The sequence below is a fragment of the Protopterus annectens genome, chromosome 11.part0 (assembly GCF_019279795.1).
Source record: "Protopterus annectens isolate FY-2018-M chromosome 11.part0, PAN1.0, whole genome shotgun sequence".
In the NCBI taxonomy this organism is placed as follows: Eukaryota; Metazoa; Chordata; order Ceratodontiformes; family Protopteridae; genus Protopterus; species Protopterus annectens.
In genome coordinates, this window is record NC_056745.1 from 853,303,600 (window position 1) to 853,331,068 (window position 27,469).

Consider the following 27,469-nt stretch of genomic DNA (forward strand, 5'->3'; position numbering starts at 1 on the left):
TAAGGTGTTTATAATTATTCATCTTTCTTGTTTTGTAAAGACAGTTACATTAACCACATGAAAAAACAGGACTGATACATAGCTTACATGTTGTCTATTAAGCAGTTACAATTACATCACTTAAATACAGCTATAAAACTGTTATAGTTTTCTTTTTTCTTTGTTTTTCACCCCTAAAGGTTGGAGCTCCCAGCACTTGTCTCCTTTGTCCAAGTCTTGCTGCAAGACTAGATTCTTACAACTGCATAATAATGAAACTTCAGAAGGTATTTTCAGCAAATGCTTAAAGCTGCAACTCTAACCACTACACTATCTTGGCTTACTACTTTAACCCACAAACACATACCCACACACATACATTCACCAGAACTGAGATTAGAACTCCTATCTATCTAGTTATTTGTACTATAGTGTTATGCAGTTATTGCACGCACCACGGATATCCTGAAAACAAACATGGTCTGCTAATAAAGTTGTGCTATTACAGCTAATTACTTATACTGGCAATCATATGCTTAATCAAGATATGATTCAGCAGTGAAACACTTCAAAAAAAGTTGCTAACTTACCTCAAGGGTGAGCATCCTATGGATATATTAGATTAAGTAAGAGGGCGCCTGGGGGGGGGGGGGGTGGTGTGCCTTGCCAAGCCAATAGCCCAGGACTTAACATTTACACTATGTACTTCTTGACTTTTACAGAAATGATCCATTGATAAATTGCAGCAAGATAATATGCTGCATTCATTTATGACTTTTATTTCTTCCTGTTTATTTCCATATTTGTTTTACCAATGAGATAAGAAATAGCAGTCATATATTTGGTTAGTTAGAAAAATGAACACTTTTTCTTGTTGTAAATAAAAGCAAATGCTCAGAAAGGTGAACACTATCCTAATGTGTTTTAGCCTACTGGTTGCTTTCTGTGCCAAATCATACTGCAGCACAGCAGGAAATTTACCGGTACCCTGCTGTGTGTGTGTGTGTGTGTGTGTGTGTGTGTGTGTGTGTGTGTGTGTGTGTGTGTGTATCTATATATATATATATCTGCAAATGGTCTTGTACATATATTTAATTACATTTTGTATAGATCTTTTAGTCAAAGGTTCAGAAGTTCAGATATGTGGAGTTTAGGTAATTTGAAATGCTGCACAGTATAGGCCCAAAACTGTAGACTACTATTTTACAAGCCCTGCTGCAGACTTCATATCACAGCCAATACACACATTGAATCTTTTACCGACGGTCCCTATAAAAAAAAATCAAGTTCATCTCTTGATCTCACACAGGGAAGGATGATATGCTTTGAAGGAAATACTCTGTCTTTGGTCACTGCACTATATGAGTATCCAATGAACCAGTCAGTCACTCACAGGTGATTGTGTCACTGGAAAATACATGGGTGTGCCTTGTTCTTGTGGAGATGTGAACCGAAGGTTCAGACTGAACGGCTGTATAACTGATATAAGTTAGTCAACCTAATGACGCCAAATTTGCCTATTTTGAATTAAAAGGACATTGTGTTCCATTAGAGAACAAAGAAAAATGAGTTCTGGGAAGAAAATACTTCTACTTATGTTGTACAATTTAGTCACAAGCATTAAAGAAGTATGAACAGTTGCTTTCCTTTTTGATTAAAAGGCAAGATATTGCTTGCCTACCAAAACTTGCCAGCAAATGAAAGGGCTGAAAAGATATAAATAATGTGAATTTATTTTAAATGGAGCTGGAGGTTTGGTTCTATTTGAAGGAGTTTGCTGGGGGCATATAAGTTGTTTAAATAGTAAAGACGAGCAAAACAAATAACATCAAGCCTGTGTAACTCCACTTAAGTTGTCAAAGATGTAGTTTTCTCTATGCTGGATTTGGTATAAGGAGCAGTTATCCATTTTTTTAACAAAAGCATCACAAAAAACTGAAATAGCAGAGGGAAACAGTGACACAAAGTGGTATGTGATCCCACAAACATTTCAAATTGGAAAGTATTCATATAAAGACACTGTAGGGAGTAATTTTACTCTAGGATATCCTGTATACAGGGTATTTTGGCTGAGCTGCAATGGGTATTTAACAGAAAGAGGAAGAGGGTTACATTTTAATAAAGTCTAGCCTAATGTAGGAGATACTGGGGATATAAAACAGTAGTTACTACTGTTGGGATTTTTCTGTGGATGGCTCATTTCCACAGACTGAAAGTTAAAAATCAACTCACCATGGGCTTACTAAATATTATTTGAAGTATCATGAAGACCGGTGATTATAGGGCTGGGAAGAAAGAATGTAAAAAAAAATATATTTGATCCACTCAATGATTTAACTCTAAAATCACAAGATCATTGGGATGAGAACTGGAACTCCTCGCCTAAGCATGGTACTAAAATTCTTGAATTCCAAACAACAAATTGTCAAGTCACATAGAGGAGAAATGAGACCCAGGAAAAGCATAAGAACACAATTCCAAAAGAAATCAAAAGCACAAAAAAGCATTGCTACATAAAAGAAGACAGATAAGATGCCAGGAAAATGGGCAGATAAATCTTCAACAGAGAGTAATGCTTAGACAACTGTCCTAGAAACAAAAAGTGGGTTATTGATAAAACAGTATGCTTTAATCCAGCCATAGAATATGGTACTTGAAGAACAAAAAAAAAAATCAGAGTGACACTTTTAGTACAAAAAAAATGAATCAGATATGAAATAGCAATCAGATGTGATGGATTACAAGAAGAATCCAGTAACATGAAACAAGAATTGAACCAGCTGTCAGAGGTGTATGCCGGTTTCAATGCAAAAAGTTACAAGAAGGCTTCAAAAAATGAAAAAGAAATGAAGACTTAGTTGATAAGATGCTGGATTGTGAGTGCAGGACCAGACAGAAAAACTAAGATTTTTGTACAAATCAGAACGTTCTAAAGCCCATAATGCCCATTATGTGCTACATCAGTGCATTTAGAACACAATATGCCAAACCTGTAAGTATTTCAGCAGATTTTAGGGTTTCCTTTGAATTAATTACACAGACGTTTGAGGAGGTTGTAAGAGAAAGCATACCCAAGACTAGTTACAAAATTTGTAAATACAAAAGATAAAGAGAAATTGTTGTTAGGAGTTAGAAGAATAAAGAAAGTAGAAGAAGGTGATACATTGATCAAGAGCTTTTTAGATCTGTCAAAGGAGATTATATATATCTGAAACAGTTTTTGACTCTATACTGAAGAGCAAAAAAAGAAATGAAATACAATATAAAAAGCTCCTCTGCTCCCCTAGAGGTGAAAAGAAAAAAACATTTCATCTTTCCTTTTAAACTGTAATCACATTTTGCCATAAATGAAGCAAACAGGTTATACAGCTTATGCTACACAAGAGTGCTAAAGTGCTTCAACTCTCTGTAATAAATAAAGCTCTTCTTTTCACTTAAACTGTAGCAAACTGCTGCATTTGCAGCAAACAGCTTCTACAATTTATTCCAGACACAGAGTTATTAAGCACTTCAGTTCTAAAAAAAGTCTGTTTTTATCCATTTAAATTCAGTCAAACAGCTTGCTGCAGTTTATTCCACACAGCTATACCTAAAGCACTTCAGTTCTCTGTACTTAAAAAATAAAAATCTCTTCTTTCCTTTTAAACCATAGTAAACTGCTTGCTACAATGTAGCAAATTGCAGTTTATGCTACACACATACCTCCCAACTGTACCGAATTACTCCTTTTTTACAGAATTCTGGGGTCCAAATAATGAAGTGCCACGATTTCCGAGTGGCACCCTTTCATTTCCGATTTTTTTTTCCAGGTTTTAAATTTTTCATGCTTTTTGAACTGACTGCAGCTTGGCCTATACCAAATTACTCATGTTCTACCGAGTTCTGGGGTCCAAATAATAGGGTGCCATGATTCCCAAGTGCCACCCCTTCATTTCCAATTTTTATTTCCAGGTTTTAAATTTTTCACGCTTTTTGAACTGACGTCAGCTTGTCCTTATGGTATGTGCGTATTATTCAGCTGCACGGACGGAGTTATCTGACTGCTTTTAAGGTATCTGTTTGTTCACATCAATGGAGTGTGTGTGTGTGTGTGTGTGTGTGTGTGTGTGTGTGTGTGTGTGTGTGTGTGTGTGTGTGTGTGTGTGAAAATGCCCCTGAGTGAATACACCTGGTGACTAGAGGTATTCAGACTCAAACCCTGTACCTTGAGTACAGGTAAAAAATTCTAAATTGCCTAGTCACCACCACTTGTGAATGTATGCCTCATATTTTGGGTTTCAGGATTTTTGGGGCAAATCACTTCTTCTTTCGGCTTTTTCCAGATCGCTTGTCTGCTTATGATTGGCAGGAGTTTTACAATGTCGAGTTGCCAGCCCGGCACACTTCCTTCCACAGAAGGCACACACATGTACGCACTCATGCCTAGGGCCAATATAGAGTGTCCAATGCACCTACAGCATGTCTTTCGGATGTGAGAAGAAACTGAAGCACCTGAAGTAAACCCACACGACCACAGGGAGGACATGCAGACTCCACCCAGAAGGCACCTCACTGAATTCACTAAATAATGTCAGGCATTTGAAATTCAGAGTTCATATTCTTCAGAAAATAAATGGTAACACAAAACCTTTTATTCTAGCAGTTTTTTAAGTTTCAGTCTTCATGTCTTTTGGGAAGCTGCTGATTTGCCATAGTGGTATGTTGCTCTGACTGTAGTGCACAAGGTCCTGGGTTCAAGACTTGCCAGTGAAATGTATGGTGGTAACACATTTTATTCTAGCAGATTACCAGAATTATACAAGCAATGTTTTTGGCCTTTTGCCCCCCCCCAAAAAAAAAAACTGAAATTGAAAATAAGTCCAAGAAGCTGTGCAAGATGCCTACAGTCATTATATATATATATATATATATATATATATATATATATATATATATATATATATATATATATATATATATATATATATTTATTTATTGTGTGTGTGGGAGTAGACTTTTATGATGGAAATGTTCTGAATTGAGCTCTTTTGTGAAAAATATTCTTTACTGTCAACTGGAATTGCTGAATGGTTGAAAAGTATATTCCTGCATGCAGAAAAACACAAGATTTTTTAGGATTGTTTTATCCAGTTAAATTATATGTTTGCTTATCCAAACAGTTTGTTTATCTAAACTACCCTAGGTCCCAGTTAGTTTGGATAATCGGCTCTCTACTGTATAAGGACAATGCTACATAAATAAGATAGGTTGCATCATTCAAGCTGCATGGGCATGTCAGTATTCAGCCTAATCACAATATGCCTCTGCTTTTGCTTTACAACTCTCTACATTAACTGCATTAATTCATTTTTTATTAATGGGATGTAGAGGTGATCAGTCAACCTTTATCAATGATGATCCAAGCCAAAGGCAATATTAAATTTAAAACTGTACAGATTATACAGTTCAGTATGTTTACAGTGACATTACAGATCCTTTAAATGCAAATCAATAATAGAGGCATGCATTAATAACACAGGGTGATATATATTATTAGGCTCACCAAACCGGTATATAAACAGGTGTGCATCATTACAGGTAATATGTACTAAAAGTACGGTATCATATTCAGCATGAAAGCAGTATATATAAGTAGTAATTACTGTATGTAAGTAAGAACATGAACTGCTAATACTATTTAAGAAAGTGCTTTGGCTGTAACATCAAATTGGGTTGCATTCTAATTATTTTGAATTTTGAAAATTGAGAAGGAATGTGCAAGTATTTATTTTGCATAGTGACACTTGTGAATGAGATGCACACATCAGTGATGAATAAAAATGTTGGTATCCAAACTCAGAGGAATGTTCTTATACAAGTTCTTCTCACTTTCTTTCTTTGAAGGTGAAAACAGTCCAGAGATCACACCTTTCCTTCCACAAGGTAAGTTATTGTGAGTCCAGTAACTGCAGTGCTGTTGAATATTAGCTGATTATTCTTTGCAGTACCGTAAGGCCAAGGAAAGTGAACAGTAGTTTAGTTTATGGTAATCACTGTCCCCACGTTCCCATAGCAGACAGTATATGTGTACTAATAGTATGTTTACTTGTTTCCCTAATGAAGAAACCGTTAAGGTGGGACTGATATCTTAAAGGACAACAAAGGAGATAACAAACCTTAGTGTTAACAAGCAAGCAATTAAGAAACAGGACTCAAACAGGACTCAAAGACTGCATCTGAAGGCAATTGCATTTATTCAGTCAAGACTATGAGTACTTTTCATCTTTATTACAAGACTTATTCAGAACCATTTTTATTTTGGTACAAGTACAGCCTTTAACTATGTTGTTTAATATTGTACCAGTGCAGATGAGGGCAGGGGGTTACAAATTGAGGGACAACTATCAAATGAAGTGGAGCAAAATTACAGAAATGTTCAGTGGAAAATGATGTGCAAAAATGTGAGCTAAATGGAAACATATCATTTAGTGGAGAAGACTTCGCCAATTAGAAAGGATCACCATAGTGTTAGGAGTAAAGTTGCAGAAATGGCTTATTTGAAATGATGTGCAAAGAGGGATGTTAGCTGGGAAGCAGTCACCGAGAAAAAAAAGCTAATGATATACTTGATTTAAAAAAAAAATCAATCAGGAGGGAAAGTGGAGGTGGAAAGCATTTAAACACACAGGTGTTTTGTTACACCTGCTTCCCTTACATGTGGAATACATAAGATATCATACATAAGATATCAACCACTTCCACACTGCTCTATCAGCTTTCAAAACTGGTATAACACATCACATTTTTTGTTTGTTTTATTTAATTGTTTTTAATCTAATTTTTGACTAATAGTACATGGAAAAGATAAATAAGATAGTTCACTAATAGAACATGGAAAAGATAAATCTGCATGCACTACAAAGAATTGTGATTGGATGACTGATCACTGACTGTAAAAAAAATTATGTGTTCTCGACATGGATGCCAAGATTCGCTCTCAAGGTGAATTTCTTGGCACTTATGACTCAAACACATAATATGCTCATGTTTGTTTGTGTCTTTCGGCTTTTCCCGGTTAGGGGTCACCACAGCAGAACTCTGGTCTGCTAATGATTGCTAGTGGATTTTTACATACTGGGTTACCAGCCCTGATGCACAACCTTCAATGAAGGCATGCCCCATTCACGTATGCCTCCACACAAAAGACGCTCCAGCTGAGAATTGAACAGTACAACATCTTGCTATGAGGTAACAATGCCACCGCAGCACCACCACCGCAGTTTCATAATATGCTCATATATGCTCACATATATATAAATATATATATATATATATATATATATATATATATATATATGTATATATATATAAATATATATATATATATATATATATATATATATATGGATCTACCTGAAAACATTGAAAGCTTGAAACACTGATGACGAGAACACCGACACCAGAGGACTGACAACTGAAATGATTGACAGTTCAAAATCCCGACGTTGAAAACACCGACATGTGAAACGAGCATGACTGTGTAAGTATGCGATAGTGATGGACGTTATGGTTAGGGTGCGGGTAAGTTAAGTGTGCTTTAGTGACAGACTTTAGAGTTAGGGTGCGGGTAAGGTAAGTGTGCAATAGTGATGGACTTTAGGGTTAGGGTGCGGGTAAGGTAAGTGTGCGATAGTGATGGACTTTAGGGTTAGGGTGCGGGTAAGGTAAGTGTGCAATAGTGACGGACCTTAGGGGTAAAGGGATTTGTTTTCTTTTGTTGACTGTCGGGATTGTGGTTTGTCGGGCATGTAAACTGTCGTGTTTTTGAACTGTCAGTTTTGTGGTGTCAGTGATCTCGTTGTTGGTGTTTTTGTGTGTCGATGTTTTCAGGTAGATCCATAGATATATATATATATATATATATAAAATATATATACATACATATAGTATACACACACACACACACACACACACACACACACACACACACACACACACACACCAGAACTACATAAAATTACTTTCAGGTCCCCTTTGTTCTAGAGGTCGACAGCTTCCATTTATTTGAACTCGCAAGCTTGACTTGATAAAACACTGTGTAAAGTGCAACTTGCTCTTTACACAGGGGTAGTGACATAAAAAAATGTAACTGAGACAGCAGAACAAAAATGGATTTTGTATTTTAATGCTGATAAATCACCTGGTTTAAATGGTATGCTGTCACTAAAACCATTTTTAAAAGCATGGCCCACTTAAGCACTGAAAATTCACTTTACAAGAATATACTGTTCCAGTTTTTACACAACAGTATTTTTTATATAACTGTAATTGCTATATGCAGCTATGTATGTAGAGTTTTAAGTTTTATACATGTATTTTTATTATATATATTGGTATTTGATTATTTATACCATATATTTTTATTTTATTTGAAATTTCATAGCAGTTTTTATACAAGTTATAGGTGTGCTTTTTATTTGTGTCCATGATGTAATTGGTTTTCATTAGGAGAAAGAAACATCAGTCATCTGATTGGTTGAGTAGTGTTTTAAATCACATGGTAGTTTGTATTATTTTAGTCTGAAGAAGCGATTTGATTATCATGAAAGTGCTCACTTGTTTGTACTATTAATAAAGTTATTTACTCCATTGCCTGCCGTGTTGGTCCGGTATTTTTATTATTTTGTGCTTTACAGTTTTATTTACCAGTTACCCTTACTTAAGTCTTGATTTTTCCTCTATTCAACTTGTAATTTACCCTTCTTGCAAACAGTTATTTGGAAGGCTGTTTCTCTGCAGCTTGAATTGCATTTAGCAGACTTAGGGATCTTACCGGTCCAGTTTCCTCTGTCACCACAGATATGAGATTTCCCTTCTTATAGTGGTTAGTGGTCTACATATAGCAAGAGATCAGCATTTTATTCTGCAGTAGTCGTGCCTGCTTTTTCTGTAGTATTTGACAGTGTCAAGTGCAGTATCCTAATGAGCATCTTTGAAAATAGTCTGGCCCTTCCTTTATTGTCTTGGACTGGTTTGTTTTCCATTTGTCTAAATATTTCCAGCCACTGATATCAAAACGTATAATTTATGATTTTTTTCTCTGTACTATGAAGTCCCACGGAATTCAGTCTTCAGGCTATTTTAATTTTCTCTCATTTATTTTACCTCATAGTGATCTCATTAGAAAAAGATGGTTGAGCTGCCATTGTTATTTAAATGATATACAGCTTTACCTCAGAAGCAGACGGCAAATGTAATTCCCTATGTAATCAGAAATCATGCATACCTGGTTATCCTTCAGCTGACTGAAACGTAATAATTTGACACTCAGGCTACATCTTTGCATGCTAATCTTCAACACCCTTCTTCTCCTTCCTTGCCATTTTGCATCATCTTTAATGGTTATAAACTTGAGTTTGTATCTAAAGAGTGAAAATGAACTCTTGATTTAATGCTGATAATCATCTGTCACTTAGGAAACAGCTGTCTGCTGCCATCAAGTCTGTATGCTGTATGCTTTGTGCCTTTTGTATATTATTGTAGATTTGTTTCATCCCCAGTCTGCACCTGTGATAAGTCCTCATAGATTAGTGTTCTACCCTGGTTAACAAATACAAATAAACAAATAAAAAATGCATGTACACATACATACTTACATACCTACATATCACTAGGTTTAAATACAGGATACCATGCAAAAATGTTTCAGTAGTTGCCCATTCCCCAGTCTCTCTACCTGTCTTTGCTACTGCAATAGCCTTTATCTGGGCTTCTTAATATAAAGACCGACCAGCTGAAGCTGGTGTAGGACTTGCTGTACATTTACTTAGAAGTGCACATCTTACAAGCACTTACCTGACACTGTGCTGGCTCTGTGTCGTAGTATTGTTTTACAATGAAGGTTTTGATGTTCATCTTTTTGGAGCTATAAGCATTTTTGTTCCTTTTATTGATTCAATGGAACTTCATTATTCTGATGAAGTTCCACTGCATCAATAAATGGAATGAAAGCACTTATTCTCACAATGTTGCGGTTTGTCTTTTTAGTTCCGTTGCATACGCAATTGTATTTGTTTTTGCGGGTTACCAATTATTATTTTTGCGCTAGTTGATATCGACTTTTTGGTGCTGTGCAATAGTGCTACTTCTTACCTGAAAGAGCTGATTTTCCCTGCCAGCTACCTGCTGGTGTGTGTGTGTGTGTGTGTGTGTGTGTGTGTGTGTGTGTGTGTGTGTGTGTGTGTGTGTGTGTGTGTTTTGCTACCATGGGGCTGCTACTTGTTCTTTGAGAGAGAACAGGTGAAAATAGCTAGTATATCGGCCTTTGTTCAACAAGATTCACATTTCTGGAACTTACCATAGTGGCTTTAGAAGTGCCCCACCTTGGAATATCCTATGTTTTGCCTGAACACCCACCTGTAGATTACCTTTTTTGAAATAATTTAGCAAGTGAATATTCCTTGTTTTTATACAATTATTGTATTAAATTATTTTGTAGTTTTCTTTCTGGTTTGTTATGTTTTAGTTTGCATGAGTAAGTATGTAAGTACATCTTATTTTGAAGAGCAAATGTCAACCTAAACCCCATTTCTAACCATAAAGTCATAGACTTGTACAAGTAGAGCAGCAATTACCAGTCAGTGAAATAGCAGTCTTCATCCAGATGCATTTCATTTAAATACTTGTCCACAAATGAAATTTGACCAAAAGGATTCAGACTGGTCATGACTCATCTGCTTTCAAACAAAGTCGTTTTATCGTGAATAATAAACAGAGGGTCTGTTTATTATTCATTTTAATCTTGTTGCTGCTTGGAAGGGAGGCATTTGCCCCGTTGTGGCACTTATTGGACTGTTTCCTGTTTGAAAGTTGTTTTATCAGTTGGAACCATATTGGTTATTTTTCATTTTTTAAGGGCATGACCTCTCTCAAAAGACAGTTAAATGATTGAGTAGAAGGATTTTATTAATGAAGACTTTTACAACAGCTTAAAATAAATACCTAAATAAATACATACATAAACAACTTTGCAGAGCAGAAATAATATAGCAAAAAATGTTGTAAGGAATCATAGTGGTTGTAGTTTTATTTACGTACAGCACACAGAAAATTCAACAACTGATTTTAGAAAAACACTGGATGATGCTATAAGATTTTATCCTGTTTCATCAAGTTCAGCTATACAGTTAGTATGATCTGGTTATACTGCATATTGTCAAACATTCTCTTGGTCTACCGGCAAGTCGTCAAGCCCATTATATTGCACGTTTGATTTGTCAAGTATGACTGAGAGCACAGGGTTCATCTTCCCTGTTAAACCCACGTTAAACACATTTCAGTGATTGTGGGTCAGATTCTACAGGAAGATCAGGTCTTGACCTCATGCAGAACCCACATTAAAGCCTATTGTAATGCTTCAAAGGAAAGGCTATCAATGTAATGGGTCTATATATATATATATGCAGTGACTGATAATATGATTGTTCAACCAAAGAAAGCATAATCCATTATCTATATCACTATCTATATCACTAAATGTATTTACCGTATTCTGCAGTCTATAAACATTTCTTTTTTATACGTAGGAGTCATAGAACAGATAGAAGTGAAACCCAGATAAAAGTAATGGTACGGTGCCTTTCAGTAAGTCTTGACAGATTATTTTCAAGCACTCCAAGTATTTTCAATTGTTTAAGTAAAAATGTCAGAGGCAGTTCTGAATTTTATTTTTTTCTGCCTTAAACATAATTTTTGAGGACTAAATGTAATCTATATTTCTAATCTCAGACTGCTTGAAATTTAAATTCCAAAAAGGGCCTTGTTTTGATTTTGTAAATAATATTGGCTTGAAATATATTTTATAATACAACTGTTAAGAATTCCCATACATTATTTTTCTGTGTCCTAAATCCAAACTTCCAGATGTTCTTCATGTTTCACTGTTGCAGTCATCACACTTTGGTTATTTGCCTGCAGGTAGCCCTCAGTCGGCCCGAATACCAGAGACTTAGTAATTCTGCGTCGATTGCTGTCGCTCCAGGACTGACGTCAGGTTGTCAGGGGTATAAAAACAGGCAGCTGACGCCATTACATCAGTCTTTCTTGCCCCAAATGTCAGGAAGCTCCCCCAAATAGGGAGCTAAGTTATGGTGGGGGAAAACGCCACCAGTAAAAAGTAAATACCAAAACCCCTGAAAAGGGGGGAGGGTAGTAAAAGGCATAGAGAGTTTAGAGAGAGATAGAGAAAAACCAGGGGGCTGAGGGAGGGAAACCAGGACTGCAACAGTGGATACACCCGAACATCTACATTTATGGTAAGTGTACACAATTGTACTATGTTCTTCATGTTTCACTTTTGTAGTCATCACACTTGGATAGATTCCCAAAGCTGAAGAAGGGTGGAGGCAGTCCCGAAGAGTTAGGGCTGGCTAGAATGCCTTGCAGGACTGCTGTTGCAAAACCTGCCCTGGATTTGGAATAGATAGACAGGTGGTAATGCTTGGTGAAGGTGTGAACAGAACTCCAGGTAGCAGCTTCCAGGATGTCTCTGGTAGGGACTTCCCTGAGGAATGCTGTAGAGGTAGAAGTTGCCCTAGTGGAATGTGTTTTGACCCCATGAGAGGTTGGTTTCCCATGGTGCTTGTAGCAGAAATGGATGCAATGTGCTATCCATTTGAAAACTGTTTGCTTTGAAATGGCCTTGCCCTCTGCCCCTGTTGCAAAGCTGACTAATAACTGGTCAGATTTTCTGAAAGGCTTAGTCATATCAAGGTAAAATCTGAGCTGTCTGTGCACGTCCAAGGAGTGCAAGATCCTTTCCCCTTTATTTTGAGGATTAGTGAAGAAGGTTGGCAAGTGGATGGATTGATTGAGAGCCACACTGGACACCACTTTAGGCATAAAGGAAGGGTTAGTCCTGAGTGAAACCCTGTCCACATGGAAAATAATGGAGGGTTCCACAGCCATAAGTGCTTGTAGCTCAGACACTCTTCTAGCTGAAGTGATGGCCAGAAGCAAGGCTGTTTTCCAAGAGAGGAATTTTAGTTCTGCTGATGCTGCAGGCTCAAAAGGGGGTAGCGTGAGCTTTTCCAGTACAAAGTTAAGGTCCCAAGCAGGGGTGGGTGCTCTCCTTGGTGGCCTTAAATTGTTTGCCCCTTTCAGGAACTGTTTGATAAGAGGGTGAGAGAAGAGAGGTGGCTCAGTGTTGTAATGAGCCGAAATGGCAGATGCATGGATCTTAATGGAGGAGAAGAATATTATGCCCTTCTATATATGTGTTCAGCTACAACATGGTTATAGCCAAAGTGTCCTCACACTGGTCTTCCAGTCTTTTGACTCCCTGTCCCCTAAGAACTTTTATACTATCAGTCGATAAGTTTGGCTATTGACTCCAATCACAAATTAATAAGTTATGAGTTATGCCTTTTCAAGATGCTTTCTTTCCCCAGTGATCTGCAATATTTGTCTAAACTGGTATACTATCAAAGGAGGTCTTATCCTTATGTTTTAAAAAGCCCAACCCCCTTTCTATGCATTCCCTAATGTAGTAAGTTAGCAAAGAGGCCGTGTCTCATGTCAGTCCACTGCTCTTGATAGCAACACCTTTTGACCTAGCATTGCTTAATCCACCTTATCATTCCTTGAAAATATATATTGTCCCATTGCATCACTTGCTACATTTTTGAGTGGTTTTATTAGTGATAATCCACTGTCCCTCTCAGTCTGTGCCATCTCAAATATAATGTCTCAGATAATCTACCCTAAACAGTGTACCATTCTCATCTCTTCGTAGTGCTGGTAGGTTGTTCCATATCATTTTAAACATATCCGGCTGTGTCTCAGTCTTGTATAGTTACTTCCTGGCACATACCTGTAACTTTTTACTGAACATTTATTGGTGAGATTTCCTTTTACAGAGTTTAGTTATTAAGTAACTTATTTAAATTACAACAGTATTTAAAAACGATCCCTGACTTTTCTTCCTTTCTGTTTATGTGACAGCACTCTCTAAATGCTTTACTGGGTTTCAATGCTGGTAAAACACATCACTTTTATTCTGTAATTGGTAGCATAAGGTGTAGATAACACTCTGTGAAGTACAAGCTTCACTCTCCAGGTTAATTTCTTGGCATCCATGTCTCAAGCACGTAATAACTGGTTCGATCTGTGAGACCCTATCTTAACCCTCTATGTTATCAACTTTGCAACACTGAAGAAGTGCTTTCAGTAACTCCACAAGTCAGGCATTTTTCTTCACCTGATTCTGTGCATGAGCCTTGAAAAATTAAGCATGATGAGTGACTGTGTGCATTTCATTTGTCTATGGGAAGAAAAAGATTTCTAAGGTTTCCACTTGATACTTCATCTGCTCCTGAAGTGTAACAGAGAACCTTTGCATGCTTGATATAGCAATTTGAATCTGTTGTTAGTATTGATGATGAATTGGCACTTGGATAGGAGCAAAGCAAACCATAGTGAGGGAAGTAACGAGTCACTGAAAAGGCTGAGTCAGTAAGTACAGTTTTTCAAAATGTATTCTGAATATTATGTAAATGATAAAAAATAGTGGAACATGATGCGGAATGTTACTGTATGTGCTTAACAACAGACAAGTGAACTTCTTCTGAAATAATTTGATAGTAAATAAACCAGAGATGTTTCAAGTAGGTACAACCTACAAAAGAGTGGCAGAATTTTTTTTAGAGAATAAATCAATTGCCTTTTGGTTAATGGCTTTTAATGATTGTCATAAAAGATATGCCTAGAAAACAGAACAACTTATTGTGGTAGATTATGGTTATGAAATGTTGCATAAGTATGTTTCTTGGGAAAAACTTGCTAATGGAAATTGATCATAAGGCACTGCAGAGCAATTTAAAGAAGTTACTGCACAAGGCATCAATAAGGCTGCAAAAAGTGTTCATGCAATTGCAAAGGTAACTGTGAGTTACAATGCAGGTAATGAGATACGTGTAGTGCTACACTAAGTTATTACCATTTTTTAAACCAACAAGATTTACTTTCTGATGAAATGGAAGTTAAATGGATAATATCTTCATTGTCATCTATGAAGGAACAGAAACTAGGAGTTTCAGAATTCCACTGAGAGTGATTCTAAGATGCAAATGCTTTGAAAAGTGGCTATGATAGGATTCCTACAAGACAGAGCTGATATGAGTAAATATATCCATGCCTACATAGTTCAGCTATTAAAGTTGATAAATCAATAGTGCCAAATCAATAAATGTATGCATTTCACTTGATTGTTATTCAGTTTAAACAAAAGCCCTTTGGTATCTTCTTGAGGCAAAGTATGTTAAAGAGGCTAACAATTTTATTACATACATAATGCTAATAACAATATCAGTCCAAGTGCAGAAAAAGATTTCTTATTCGGGACTGAGAAGACTGAAGTATTGTCAGAACAGACCTTATCACTATATACTTAATCTGAGTTGATTATCTGAAATTTACAGAGGCTGTAAAGTTAACAGACAGAATGAGCAGATATTTGTACGACATCGATAGCCATGTTTCTTGTATATGATATTCCAAGTCTAACATGAGTATTTAACATTTTTCAAATAATGGAAATTTCAGCTTATAGAGTGCTAGCTGTGCAGAAGACTAATAGTCAATTCAAGATGGAAGTTCAGACCACCAAAAACCTCATGAAGAATTCACAGATAAAGGATAATGGCAATCCATGTGGCAGAGATTGTCAGGTGTCTTTAATGGAATCTATGGCACTCCATGTGGCAGAGATTGTCAGGTGTCTTTAATGGAATCTATGGCACTCCATGTGGCAGAGATTGTCAGGTGCCTTTAATGGAATCTATGGCACTCCATGTGGCATAGATTGTCAGGTGCCTTTAATGGAATCTATGGCACTACATGTGGCAGAGATTGTCAGGTGCCTTTAATGAAATCTATGGCACTCCATGTGGCACAGATTGTCAGGTGTCTTTAATGGAATCTATGGCACTCCATGTGGCAGAGATTGTCAGGTGCCTTTAATGGAATCTATGGCACTCCATGTGGCAGAGATTGTCAGGTGCCTTTAATGGAATCTATGGCACTCCATATGGCAGAGATTGTCAGGTGCCTTTAATGGAATCTATGGCACTCCATGTGGCAGAGATTGTCAGGTGCCTTTAATGGAATCTATGGAAATCCATGTGGCAGAGATTGTCAGGTGCCTTTAATGGAATCTATGGCACTCCATGTGGCAGAGATTGTCAGGTGTCTATAATGGAATCTATGGCACTCCATGTGGCAGACATTGTCAGGTGCCTTTAATGGAATCTATGGCACTCCATGTGGCAGAGATTGTCAGGTGCCTTTAATGGAATCTATGGCATTCCATGTGGCAGACATTGTCAGGTGCCTTTAATGGAATCTATGGCACTCCATGTGGCAGAGATTGTCAGGTGCCTTTAATGGAATCTATGGCACTCCATGTGGCAGAGATTGTTAGGTGCCTTTAATGGAATCTATGGCACTCCATGTGGCAGAGATTGTCAGGTGTCTTTAATGGAATCTATGGCACTCCATGTGGCAGAGATTGTCAGGTGTCTTTAATGGAATCTATGGCACTCCATGTGGCAGAGATTGTCAGGTGCCTTTAATGGAATCTATGGCACTCCATTTGGCAGAGATTGTCAGGTGCCTTTAATAGAATCTATGGCACTCCATGTGGCAGAGATTGTCAGGTGCCTTTAATGGAATCTATGGCACTCCATGTGGCAGATATTGTCAGGTGCCTTTAATGGAATCTATGGCACTCCATGTGGCAGAGATTGGTGTCTTTAATGGAATCTATGGCACTCCATGTGGCAGAGATTGTCAGGTGCCTTTAATGGAATCTATGGCACTCCATGTGGCAGAGATTGTCAGGTGCCTTTAATGGAATCTATGGCACTCCATGTGGCAGAGATTGTCAGGTGTCTTTAATGGAATCTATGGCACTCCATGTGGCAGAGATTGTCAGGTGCCTTTAATGGAATCTATGGCACTCCATGTGGCAGAGATTGTCAGGTGTCTTTAATGGAATCTATGGCACTCCATGTGGCAGAGATTGTCAGGTGCCTTTAATGGAATCTATGGCAATCCATGTGGCAGAGATTGTCAGGTGCCTTTAATGGAATCTATGGCACTCCATGTGGCAGAGATTGTCAGGTGCCTTTAATGGAATCTATGGCACTCCATGTGGCAGAGATTGTCAGGTGCCTTTAATGGAATCTATGGCACTCCATGTGGCAGAGATTGTCAGGTGCCTTTAATGGAATCTATGGCAATCCATGTGGCAGAGATTGTCAGGTGCCTTTAATGGAATCTATGGCAATCCATGTGGCAGAGATTGTCAGGTGTCTTTAATGGAATCTATGGCACTCCATGTGGCAGAGATTGTCAGGTGCCTTTAATGGAATCTATGGCACTCCATGTGGCAGAGATTGTCAGGTGCCTTTAATGGAATCTATGGCACTCCATGTGGCAGAGATTGTCAGGTGCCTTTAATGGAATCTATGGCACTCCATGTGGCAGAGATTGTCAGGTGCCTTTAATGGAATCTATGGCACTGCATGTGGCAGAGATTGTCAGGTGCCTTTAATGGAATCTATGGCACTGCATGTGGCAGAGATTGTCAGGTGCCTTTAATGGAATCTATGGCACTCCATGTGGCAGAGATTGTCAGGTGTCTTTAATGGAATCTATGGCACTCCATGTGGCAGAGATTGTCAGGTGCCTTTAATGGAATCTATGGCACTCCATGTGGCAGAGATTGTCAGGTGTCTTTAATGGAATCTATGGCACTCCATGTGGCAGAGATTGTCAGGTGCCTTTAATGGAATCTATGGCACTCCATGTGGCAGAGATTGTCAGGTGCCTTTAATGGAGTCTAGAAATACTCTACAGCGAGATCTTGGTATACTGGTTTTATTTATTTATGTATTTATTTATTTTACATTTGTTGACCGGGAGAGTCCAACTGGATTACAAGTCCATTTTCAGTGGAGACTTGGGGAGAATAGCTCCAAGAGAACAATTTTTTACAAAACATAGTTTTAAGAACAGACTTTTGACATACAATTTCCTTAGAAGAGACTTTGACATACATATTAACTAACAGATAGGATGCATTCATTTTCTACAATATAATATTAAGTTTTAGAAGATATTCCTAAGTTTAGGATTCCTGTGATAGATTTACTATCAGAGTAAAAGCAGAAAGACGTAGAATAAGGCTCCGAGAGAGCAGATGATGCTCGCTATAAGTTGAGAAGGATAACAAATTAATTTACAATATGTTTTCGCCTGGTTTTAGTTGAGAAGGATAACAAATTGATTTACAATATGTCTTCTCCTAGCTTTAGTTGCTTAGGAAAGCACAATATTGCTGGGGTAGTTTTCCCTAACTCCTGGAGAGATGGGATGAGTAAATTAACAGTCCTAAGTGGGTACAGTGCTATGATTAGTTGGTTTAGCAGAGTTATTTGAGTTAGGTGAAGTGTTCTAATGAGACATTAGCCAGGGGGGATACAGGAGCACAGTTGATTATTCAAAAAGTGGGTTTTAACAAGTTTCTTGAACTGTGATTGGGATTTGTTGCCAGTTATGTGGACAGGAAGGGAGTTCCAGGTTTTTACTATACAGTGGCTGTAGACAGACTTACCAGCTTCATTGTTATATTTGGTTACTTTGAGGAGGTTTTGTGTGCTAGACCTCAAGGGTCTGGCGGTTGTATAGGGTTGCAAAAGATTTTGTAGGGCTGGGGTGTTTTCAGAGTTATGTATTATTTTGTGGGCTAGTGATAGTTGATTGAGTTGAAGCAGTAGTGGTAGTTCAAGCCAACTGAGCTTTTCTTAGGCATTCACAGTGATGTGTTCTGATGGGAGAGATTGTAGCAAATTTGTTTATCTTATTATAGCAACTATCAAGTTTGTTTAGGTCAGATTTACGGAGATTTGTAAGCACAGGGGAGGCATAAAGTAGGGTGCATAGTATGTGAGTCCTCGCTATTGTAGTTTTGGAGTGGTCAGTGAGGAATTTTTTATTGCGATACAGTAGGACATGTTTATTATGTACTTTTTTATGGTTATAGAAATATGTAGGTCAAATCTAAGGTGATTATCTATTTCAACCCCTAAGAGTTTAGTATAATTTGTAGGGGTGATCGTGGTCTTGTTAAAGGAGGAGATGAAGAAAGAATCAGTGGGAGGTGTTGCTTTGTGGGAGCTAAAGAGTACTAGCTTTGTTTTACTTGGGTTCAGAATGAGCCTTTGGTTTGTAATCCAAGTTTCTGCTAGGGAAAAGCATTCTTGTGTTAGGGAGTGAAGGATGTCAATTGATTTGGCTGCGCATATTGTGGAGGTATCATCTGCATATTGCACTATTGAGGCTTTAGGAATACTGTTTGGGAGCTGATTGATGAAGAGGGTAAAAAGAAGTGGCCCCAGGATGTTGCCTTGGGGTACTCTTAGGGAGACTGGTAGGGAGGGGGAGAGTTGGTTTTGCCACATAACAGCTTGTTTCCTTCCCTCTAGGTAGTTTTTGAACCAGGAGATGGCAGGGGTGGTAAGGTTTAGAATTGCTAGTGAAAGAAGGAGTTTATTGTGGTTAACCATATCGAATGCTTAGGACAAGTCAAGGAAGGTGGCAGATACAAGGAGTCCATTATTTCTGTGAGTATTGACAATGTTTTTGAATTCTGTTAGTGCGGTGGTGGTGCTATGGAAGGGTCTAAAGCCATGGTGTTGTGTTGCTTTTAGATTATTTTTCTAGGAGATATTTCATTAGTTGCTTGTGCATTATCCTCTCTAAAATTGTAGATAAAGGGGGTAGTATGGCTATAGGGCGGTAGTTATTGAGTTCCAGGGAGGTTCCCCCTTTATTTAGAGGGATGATATGTGATATTTTTGATAGCTTGAGTACTATACACTCGGAGAGGGATCTGTTAATTAGGATGGAGACAGGATATGATATGGCTTCTGCAGCCAGGTGGAGGTATTCAGCGGGTAATTCATCTGTGGCTAGAGACGTTGGTTGGAGCTTGTGGAGTAGTTTTTCAATGGATTTGGTTAGTTCTGGTTGGAAGCTGAACTTGGGGCAATTGTTAGTTGGGGGTGGTAGGGTGGATTTGCAGGGGTGGGGATGTTGTCATAGGGTTGGTTGTTTGCAAGGGTTTGGATGGTTTCTGTAAAGTATTTATTAAATTGAATGGGAATGTCTTCTTGGTTGTTATCTATTTTTGGGGTTGGGGTAGTTTTTTTACCTGGTTGTAGAATAGAGTTAATTGCTGCCCAACCTTTTTGTGCTTATCCTGTAACTTTTGGTAGTAAAATGTGTTGTCTGTTTTGGTTGAGTTTTTTGGCTTTGTTACGTAGTTCAACATATATTTGTTTGTTCAATTGGGATTTACTGTTGAGGTAGTTGGTCCAGGCCTTGTTTCTTTTTTTATGAGGAGGGATTTTGTGTCTGGGGTTAACCAGGAGGCATATTTAGTTTTAATTGTTGTTGTTCTGGAGGGATGGTTAAGGGTTTTTAAGAAGGTAGTATTGAAATATAGTATAGCTTCATCAAGAGGTAGGTTTTTTAGGGGGGGTCCAGTTGCACATTTTTAGGTCGTTTATAAAGTTGGAGCGGTTAAAGTGTTTTTTTTTTTTTTTTGCTAATTAGGTGCGTAGATATTTGGATCAGTTGTGGTGATTTTGATCTGAGTAAGAATGTTGCTTGGTGGTCACTCAGGGTGTCTGGTAGACACCCTGATGGGGATATCAATGATGGGTGGGAAATGAGTAACCAGTCTAGAGTGGATTGGTGTTTGATTCTCTTGTCTGTTCTTGTGGGTGAAGTGATGAGTTGGGTTAGGCCATGCAGGTTAATATGGGAGAGTGGGTTATGACTGGAACATTTTTGCCAGTCAGTATTAAGATATCTTAATACTATGCTTTCCTGGGAGAGGGAGTTAGATATCCATTCTAGGAGTTGTTCTGTAATGGGGATATTGTTGCCTGGAGGGATGTAGCATCCTATAATGTTGATGTGTTTACTATCATTAAGTTTTAGTTTTGCTAGAGTGAGTTCAACTTTATCGAGGTCTGGGGTTGTTATGTCTACTTTCTCAAGGATGAGGTGAGATTTATACACTATAGCAACCCCCCCCTCCTTTTTACCTATTCTATCACTATGAATTATATTGTAACCTGGTGGAGTGATTTCATTGTTGTGGTTGCCTGGTTTATGCCAAGTCTCTGTTAGTATGACTATCTCAGGTTGATAAAAGGAGAGTAATGCATGAAGGTCATGGCCTTTGTTTAGTATACTTCTGACATATAACTCATTTCCTGATAGGTCATAGGTTAAAAGGAATTCCAGTTCTTTCTGGCTTATGTTAATGGAATGTGGATTTGAGAAAAAAATATTCAAAGCAGAAATTCTATAATAATCATGGTGTAAAAATGTCCTCATTAATTGAAGGAGACTGGTAGAATTCTAAAGTCCCACTGAAGAGTAATCAGTTAACATGGTTTTGTAGCACATTGAGCACATAAGATGGTTTATTGTGCAACCACTGATGGAAAACTGCCTAGACATTGCACAAAGTACTTTTCAAAATGAATGTGTTTTGAGAAGATTGCCCAAAATGCAGAGGCATTCTTTCATAGTGCTGAGGAGTTAAAAAAGATATCTGGAGAAATATCCAGGAAGTGCCATTTTCTAAAGTGATTGTAAAACCAAAACGTATAAATAAACTCTTGGGTAAAAAAACAGATGAAGAGATTCAAAGAACATTAGCAGCAATTACAGAGATCACCCCCCCCCCCGAAGTTTAGTAAGTATGGATGATCACACAGAGCGCAACCTTAATATTCAGACAGGACGTGAACTGAAACTGTGAAGTAATTGAGTAAATAAAATGTAAACTGAAATATCCTATATTATTTTGTAGTAATACATATAGTAGTATTTTTCTTGATTTAAAATGGAAATATCATCCTTTTATTTATTAATTTCCATTTGTTGACAAGGACAGTGAAGCTGGGCTAATAGCCCCATTTCTGCCAATGTTCAGATAGAAATTTTTCACAAATGACATATGGTGAAATACAATGATAGAAGTAGTCAGACTAGATACAACATGCATAACCAGTATGAGAAAGAAAAACAATTTACATAATATATAGTAAGAGTCAACTTGCTGAAGAATTTTTTTTTTCTTGTTTTTCTGATTGCCTGCTGCTGTCTCTGTTGGCTTGCATTACAGTAGGGTCTGGGATTTGGCCCTTACCCCACTGCTGTGCAATCTCAGAGTTGGTATGTATAATTAGCAAGGTCTGAGGAGTACAACGGTGCTTGCCTTCTTGCAAAAATATTTTTTTTTTGTTTTCCATCATTTTAGATTCACCCTAAAATGATCATTCTTTTTTCATTCACTCTTTGGAGAGAGAAGAAAAAATGAATTTATAAATTTAAGAGTTATATTGTCTGGCACTACAATTTTTGTTACAAATATAAAATATGAAATAATTCTGCATGTAGATAAACCTAGTGTACTAAAAAATAAAATAAAATAAAACAAAAAAATATATAAAGTAAACTCATACCATGACACTCAATACTTAAACAGCAGGAAATTTATTATAGTTTGCTAGTACTAGACTTTCACCAATACAGGCTTCTTCAGGAAAATAGTCAACTGATTTAAAACAAATGACTTAAATAATAAAAAAATGAAAAATGTCATGTGACTTCACCTTTAAAGAGGTAACACACAAAAAAAGACTAATACATAAATCAATACTTAGACATACTAAGAATACTAAAAAAATACAAATATCTGCATGTGACTAAAACCATATGTTAAAACGTTTACATCTATCGGTATATCAAAATTATTTAATTTTATTTTGTTTATCTTTCAGAACTAGCTTTATTGTCACACTTTCATTGACACCAGGTGGACAGTATGCTTTAAAACATATTATCCACTTATTTTCAATCATTTCTGTGTGTTTTGTCAGGTTACCACTTCTTAAGATTTCCTATATATTTTGTAAAATAAAAAAGCAAAATTCATGAGATATGTCTGTTTGTTTAATATGCCCGTATAGTGCATTTATGTCTAGCTGCCTCCTTATGTCAGATATATGCTCACAAATTCTCTCTTTGAACTTTCTATTTGTTGTACCTATATAGAAAGCACTACAAATCAGGCATTTTGCCATGTATATTATGCTTTTAGCATTACATATCCCATGGTATCTAAGATGGAATGGTTGTAGACTAACTAGATGCTTAAAAGTTGTTTCTGTAGAGGTATACCTGCAGTATTGACAGTTGTTACATTTTTGGGTTTCATACTTGGATATAGATGCTGTGTTTATATACTTCTCCTGTTAGTTATAACATAAGATTTGTTTTAAATTTCTAATTTTTTTTATCAGCTGATATCTGTTCCTCCATTTGGAGTGGAATAACTGTGGGCCACACTTAGTTTTTGGTTGCTATCCACACAAGCCATGAATCAGTTGAGCTTTTGTATAAGATGATTTGTCAGCACTGTTAAAGCCAACCATATGCTGTATTACACTGTCCCGTGTTGATCTGAATCCCCATTTTGCCCAACCAATTGTTTAGCAAAACTGGAACTATTATCTCCCACCCTCTCTCAAGCTAGCAAACAGCAGCTTCCAATTCTGAGGGATGAGAAGAACAGATCACAGAATCTCAGAGGAAAGCCATCTAGTATGTCCACAAATTTATTTTTTACATGACATAACTTTTCCCCTTGCACATGTTGTGGTGGCAGTTTTGGTAATGGCTTACATAGTGTTCAGTTATCACTTACTCATGAAAGTGTTCTAACCCCCTAAAACTTTCCAAATCCTCTTGTTATCAAAAACATCCCTCTTAGTCACAATTCTCCACCAGGGACTCTTTGGGGTATACATAACCAAAAATAGACAACACTCCCTTACTCAGGAAATGATTAGAAGGCAATTTCTCATCACTCCTGTCCTCCTTGATTGATTGATTCCTTCAATGCTCAGATGCTGATCAAACACACATCTTCTGGCTTCCATTCAGGATATCTTTAGGTTAGTGAGGTAGATCTGGTCAATTTTTTGAGGAACACTGAAGGTAGCTCATCTGGCTTCTGAGATCTGTCAGCCTTTCAGGCAAGGTGTTCCATGAGTACTTTTCCTTGGTATGTTATTTCATCCATTCATCAGCTATGGTCTTTCATTTGTGGTCAAGCTGTTATTCTGTCTTCCCTGTCCTTCATCTGAACAGATGGTGAACATTGATCTAGAATCTGTGCATGTTTCTATTTCATCCTTAATTCCCTTGTTCTCCTTTACTGACTTACTTCTGTACTTACTCCCCCATATACCTGAAGAAACTTCTCTTTTGCTACTCATTTCCTTTCATCAAGTCTACTCTATCACATTCTTACTGCTTCTCAATTCATTGATTGCCTTTTATCTAGCTTAGTCATAAGATCCCTGTTATGTAAAAGTTTTTTTTTCATTTTCTGTACGTTCATTTCTTCACTTGAAGTGCATCATTTATAGTATCCTGAGACCACATTTGCTTCTCCCTGTTTTTAACTTTATACTTTACAAGTACTCCTCACTTCTTTTCTATATGTCCTCTCTTATTGTTGTTGAGTCCTTCGGCTTTTCCCAGTTAGGGATTGCCACAGCAGAACTCCGGTCCGCTAATGATTGGCAGAAGATTTTTACATGCCGAGTTGCCAGCCCTGATGCACAACCTTCAATGAAGGTGCGCCCATTCACGCATGTCTTCACATAGAAGATGGTCTAGCTGAGAATCAAACAGGACAACGTCTTACTGCGAAGCAACAATGCTACCGCAGCACCACCACCGCAGTGTCTATATGTCCTCTCTTATTAATTTCCTGAAATTCATTTATGGCAGTATATGTCTTCTAATCACCTATATTGATCTGTATTATATCCACTGTGTTATCATAATCTGCCCCTTATTAATAGAGTTCTAAAGATTTGTTAAAACGTGCCATCTCCTTTGTAATTGCAGTTATGCCTGCTGTAGCATGGTCAATGTTTACCCATGGAACCTTCACCTAATTCCCTTGATTCCATCTGATTGGCACAGCACAATGCTTATTAATTTACTTAATTATCTGAAACCTATTGTTCTAGTGTTTCCCCCATACTTGCCATGCAAACCCTTCCTGTCTGTTACTTCAGGAAATATTTAAAACAACATTGCAGGGCAGTCTGAAATAAATAAATAACAATATCTAAACTAAGCTTTGCTATATTCCTGGTTATATCTAATAGAGTTACTATACCCCAGAAACTTACTTACAGAGCAAGGCAGATGTGGTGAAAGGTTCTTGTCAGGTCCAAGACAGAATACAGAATGCCCTGTCGCACTAAACGACTCCTCAAATTAATATCTCAAATATTACTGCTGGGATAGCTTGCAGAATGACATCATTTCTTGTCATCTGACTCTATCCCAGATGAAACCTCCACTGCTGGAAGCTTGGCTGTATTTAGCATATACATGTGAAAAGATCTTTGTCAGATGCTAGAAGTCATAAAACAATTGCATTCCTTCATACTTTCAGAGATAGTAATTAGTTCACTCTGAAGACAATACAGAAAACTCCCGAGTGCAGACATTATGTCTCTGGCCTAGCCTATAAAGTAATTTAATTTCATCTGTTTTTTTTCTGAAGTTAACCTCCTATATTCCAGTTTCCACTGTTAAGATATGTACATTTAAGCAGTTACAATAGTGCATGTACATTTCTGTTCTCTTCCAGCAGGGCACACTGTGGTTCCTTTTTAAGCACAAACACTTTATAAAATACCTTTTTAACACACATTTCTGTACAAAGTTTGATATACACATGACATACAGTTCTAATACAGTTATAACACAAGCATCTTATGTAAATCATGTTAATATTCACAAATGGCATATAATTATTTACAAAATTCCAGATAGCTGTGCTGGCAATACCCCCTCCTTGTTTTGTGAACTGACCTCTTCCACTTTCAGTTAAGTTTAAATATATCTAAGTTATGCTGCACTCTTCTGTATATCTTTTATCATCACTATCTTCTGTAGGCTGAGGCAGACCCTATTTCTCCCAGAGAACTTTTCACTTCATAGGTCATGTCCTAGTCCACAGCTTTCTTGTGTCTCTGTCTTTGGCACTCACTTTCTCAGCCAGCATTTGGCTCTTCCCTTCTTTTCATTCCTAGCAATGGCCCTCCATGAAAGCTATCATGATCAATAATTCCTTACATTAATTAGATAGCTCTAAGTTATACTCATTGCCTCCCAGTTTTCTGTTAGTGCCTCATCTGTGGGCCAGTTTATGTGAATGCTCCCTGCTAGTTGTGGCCATGCTAGAGATTGGCTATTTATTGCTAAGTTAATGTAAGTACACAGCTTATCTCTTAACCTTCTAATACCCTTATTTCCTCACTGCCTCTCTGATCATATTCCTTTTGTAATCATGTCCTCTACCACTAGTAACTAACTTTCCTTGGCTAAGTCACCTCTAACTCATTAGGCTAACTCTTTTTGTACATTCAGTTATGCTTGACCTTCTTACATTAGACTTTCTACAAATGACTTTAGTTTTTCTTCTTCCTTCCAGTTCTCCTTTTTCCTTCCTCTTCTCCAACTGCCTCTTCATTTCTTAGCCCCCACATACTTATGACTCCTGCATTACCTAAATACCTCTTAGTAGCTGTCATATTTATCCTTATCTCCTGCAGTGTCCTACATCTCTTCCAATATCTAGTTTTACTTACTTAGTACCCCATTTCCCCCTGGTCAGCCTTCCCCTTCTTCTCCAAAGCAGTGTTTCTTCTCTCTTATTTTTCCATTCACTACCTTTGCTCATGTCTTCACATCCATTCTTTCTGTCAATATACCGCTTTCACAATACCCCTTCCTCTCCTTACCTCCCATTTTCCATTGGGTAGAGCTGAAAACTAATCTGAAGTCTTAAGGTAAGAAAAAAAAATTAAGAGTTTTTTATAGCTGCACCAAAAATTAAATCTGTATTTTAATATCTTCTTTTTGCTTTGTATACTCATATGGTTTTCTTGACTTTTACTTTTGTTCTATTGCAGTGTTACTTTAATTTAAAGATTTATTCTCTGAATATGAAAAGTTATAGGTTAAGGAAAAAGAAAATGTGTTTCTTTCAGTGATGCCTACTAGAACTAAATGTTTGTGAACTGTAGAATAAACTGCAAGCTATTTTAACATAAGAAAAACTAGTTTGATATTTTTTAGAGAGAACTACCAGAACAGGCTGCTGAGTAATGATATCTAAGTTTCGCAGCTTTAGTCACACTGTCCCTGTTTTGTTCAGCCCAGTGATTGTTATGTTAATTTAACTTGTCTTCCCACTATTATCCAATTTGCTCCTACTAATTATCACTATAAGGTTGCATTATGCAGTCCTCCTTAAACTAGTTAAACCTCAATTACC

The 27,469-nt window shown here is 37.3% G+C and overlaps 1 protein-coding gene across 2 annotated transcripts in view; it reads left to right on the forward strand.

Moving 5' to 3' along the window:
* The window catches only part of HGF (hepatocyte growth factor), a 1,211,563-nt gene that overhangs the window by 929,661 nt on the left and 254,433 nt on the right, over window positions 1-27,469 (forward strand). For both annotated transcript variants that reach the window (XM_044088269.1, XM_044088268.1), the window contains exon 12: window positions 5,863-5,901. In XM_044088269.1, the coding sequence (XP_043944204.1) occupies window positions 5,863-5,901 (39 nt within the window). The remainder of the gene's footprint in view (window positions 1-5,862; window positions 5,902-27,469) is intronic.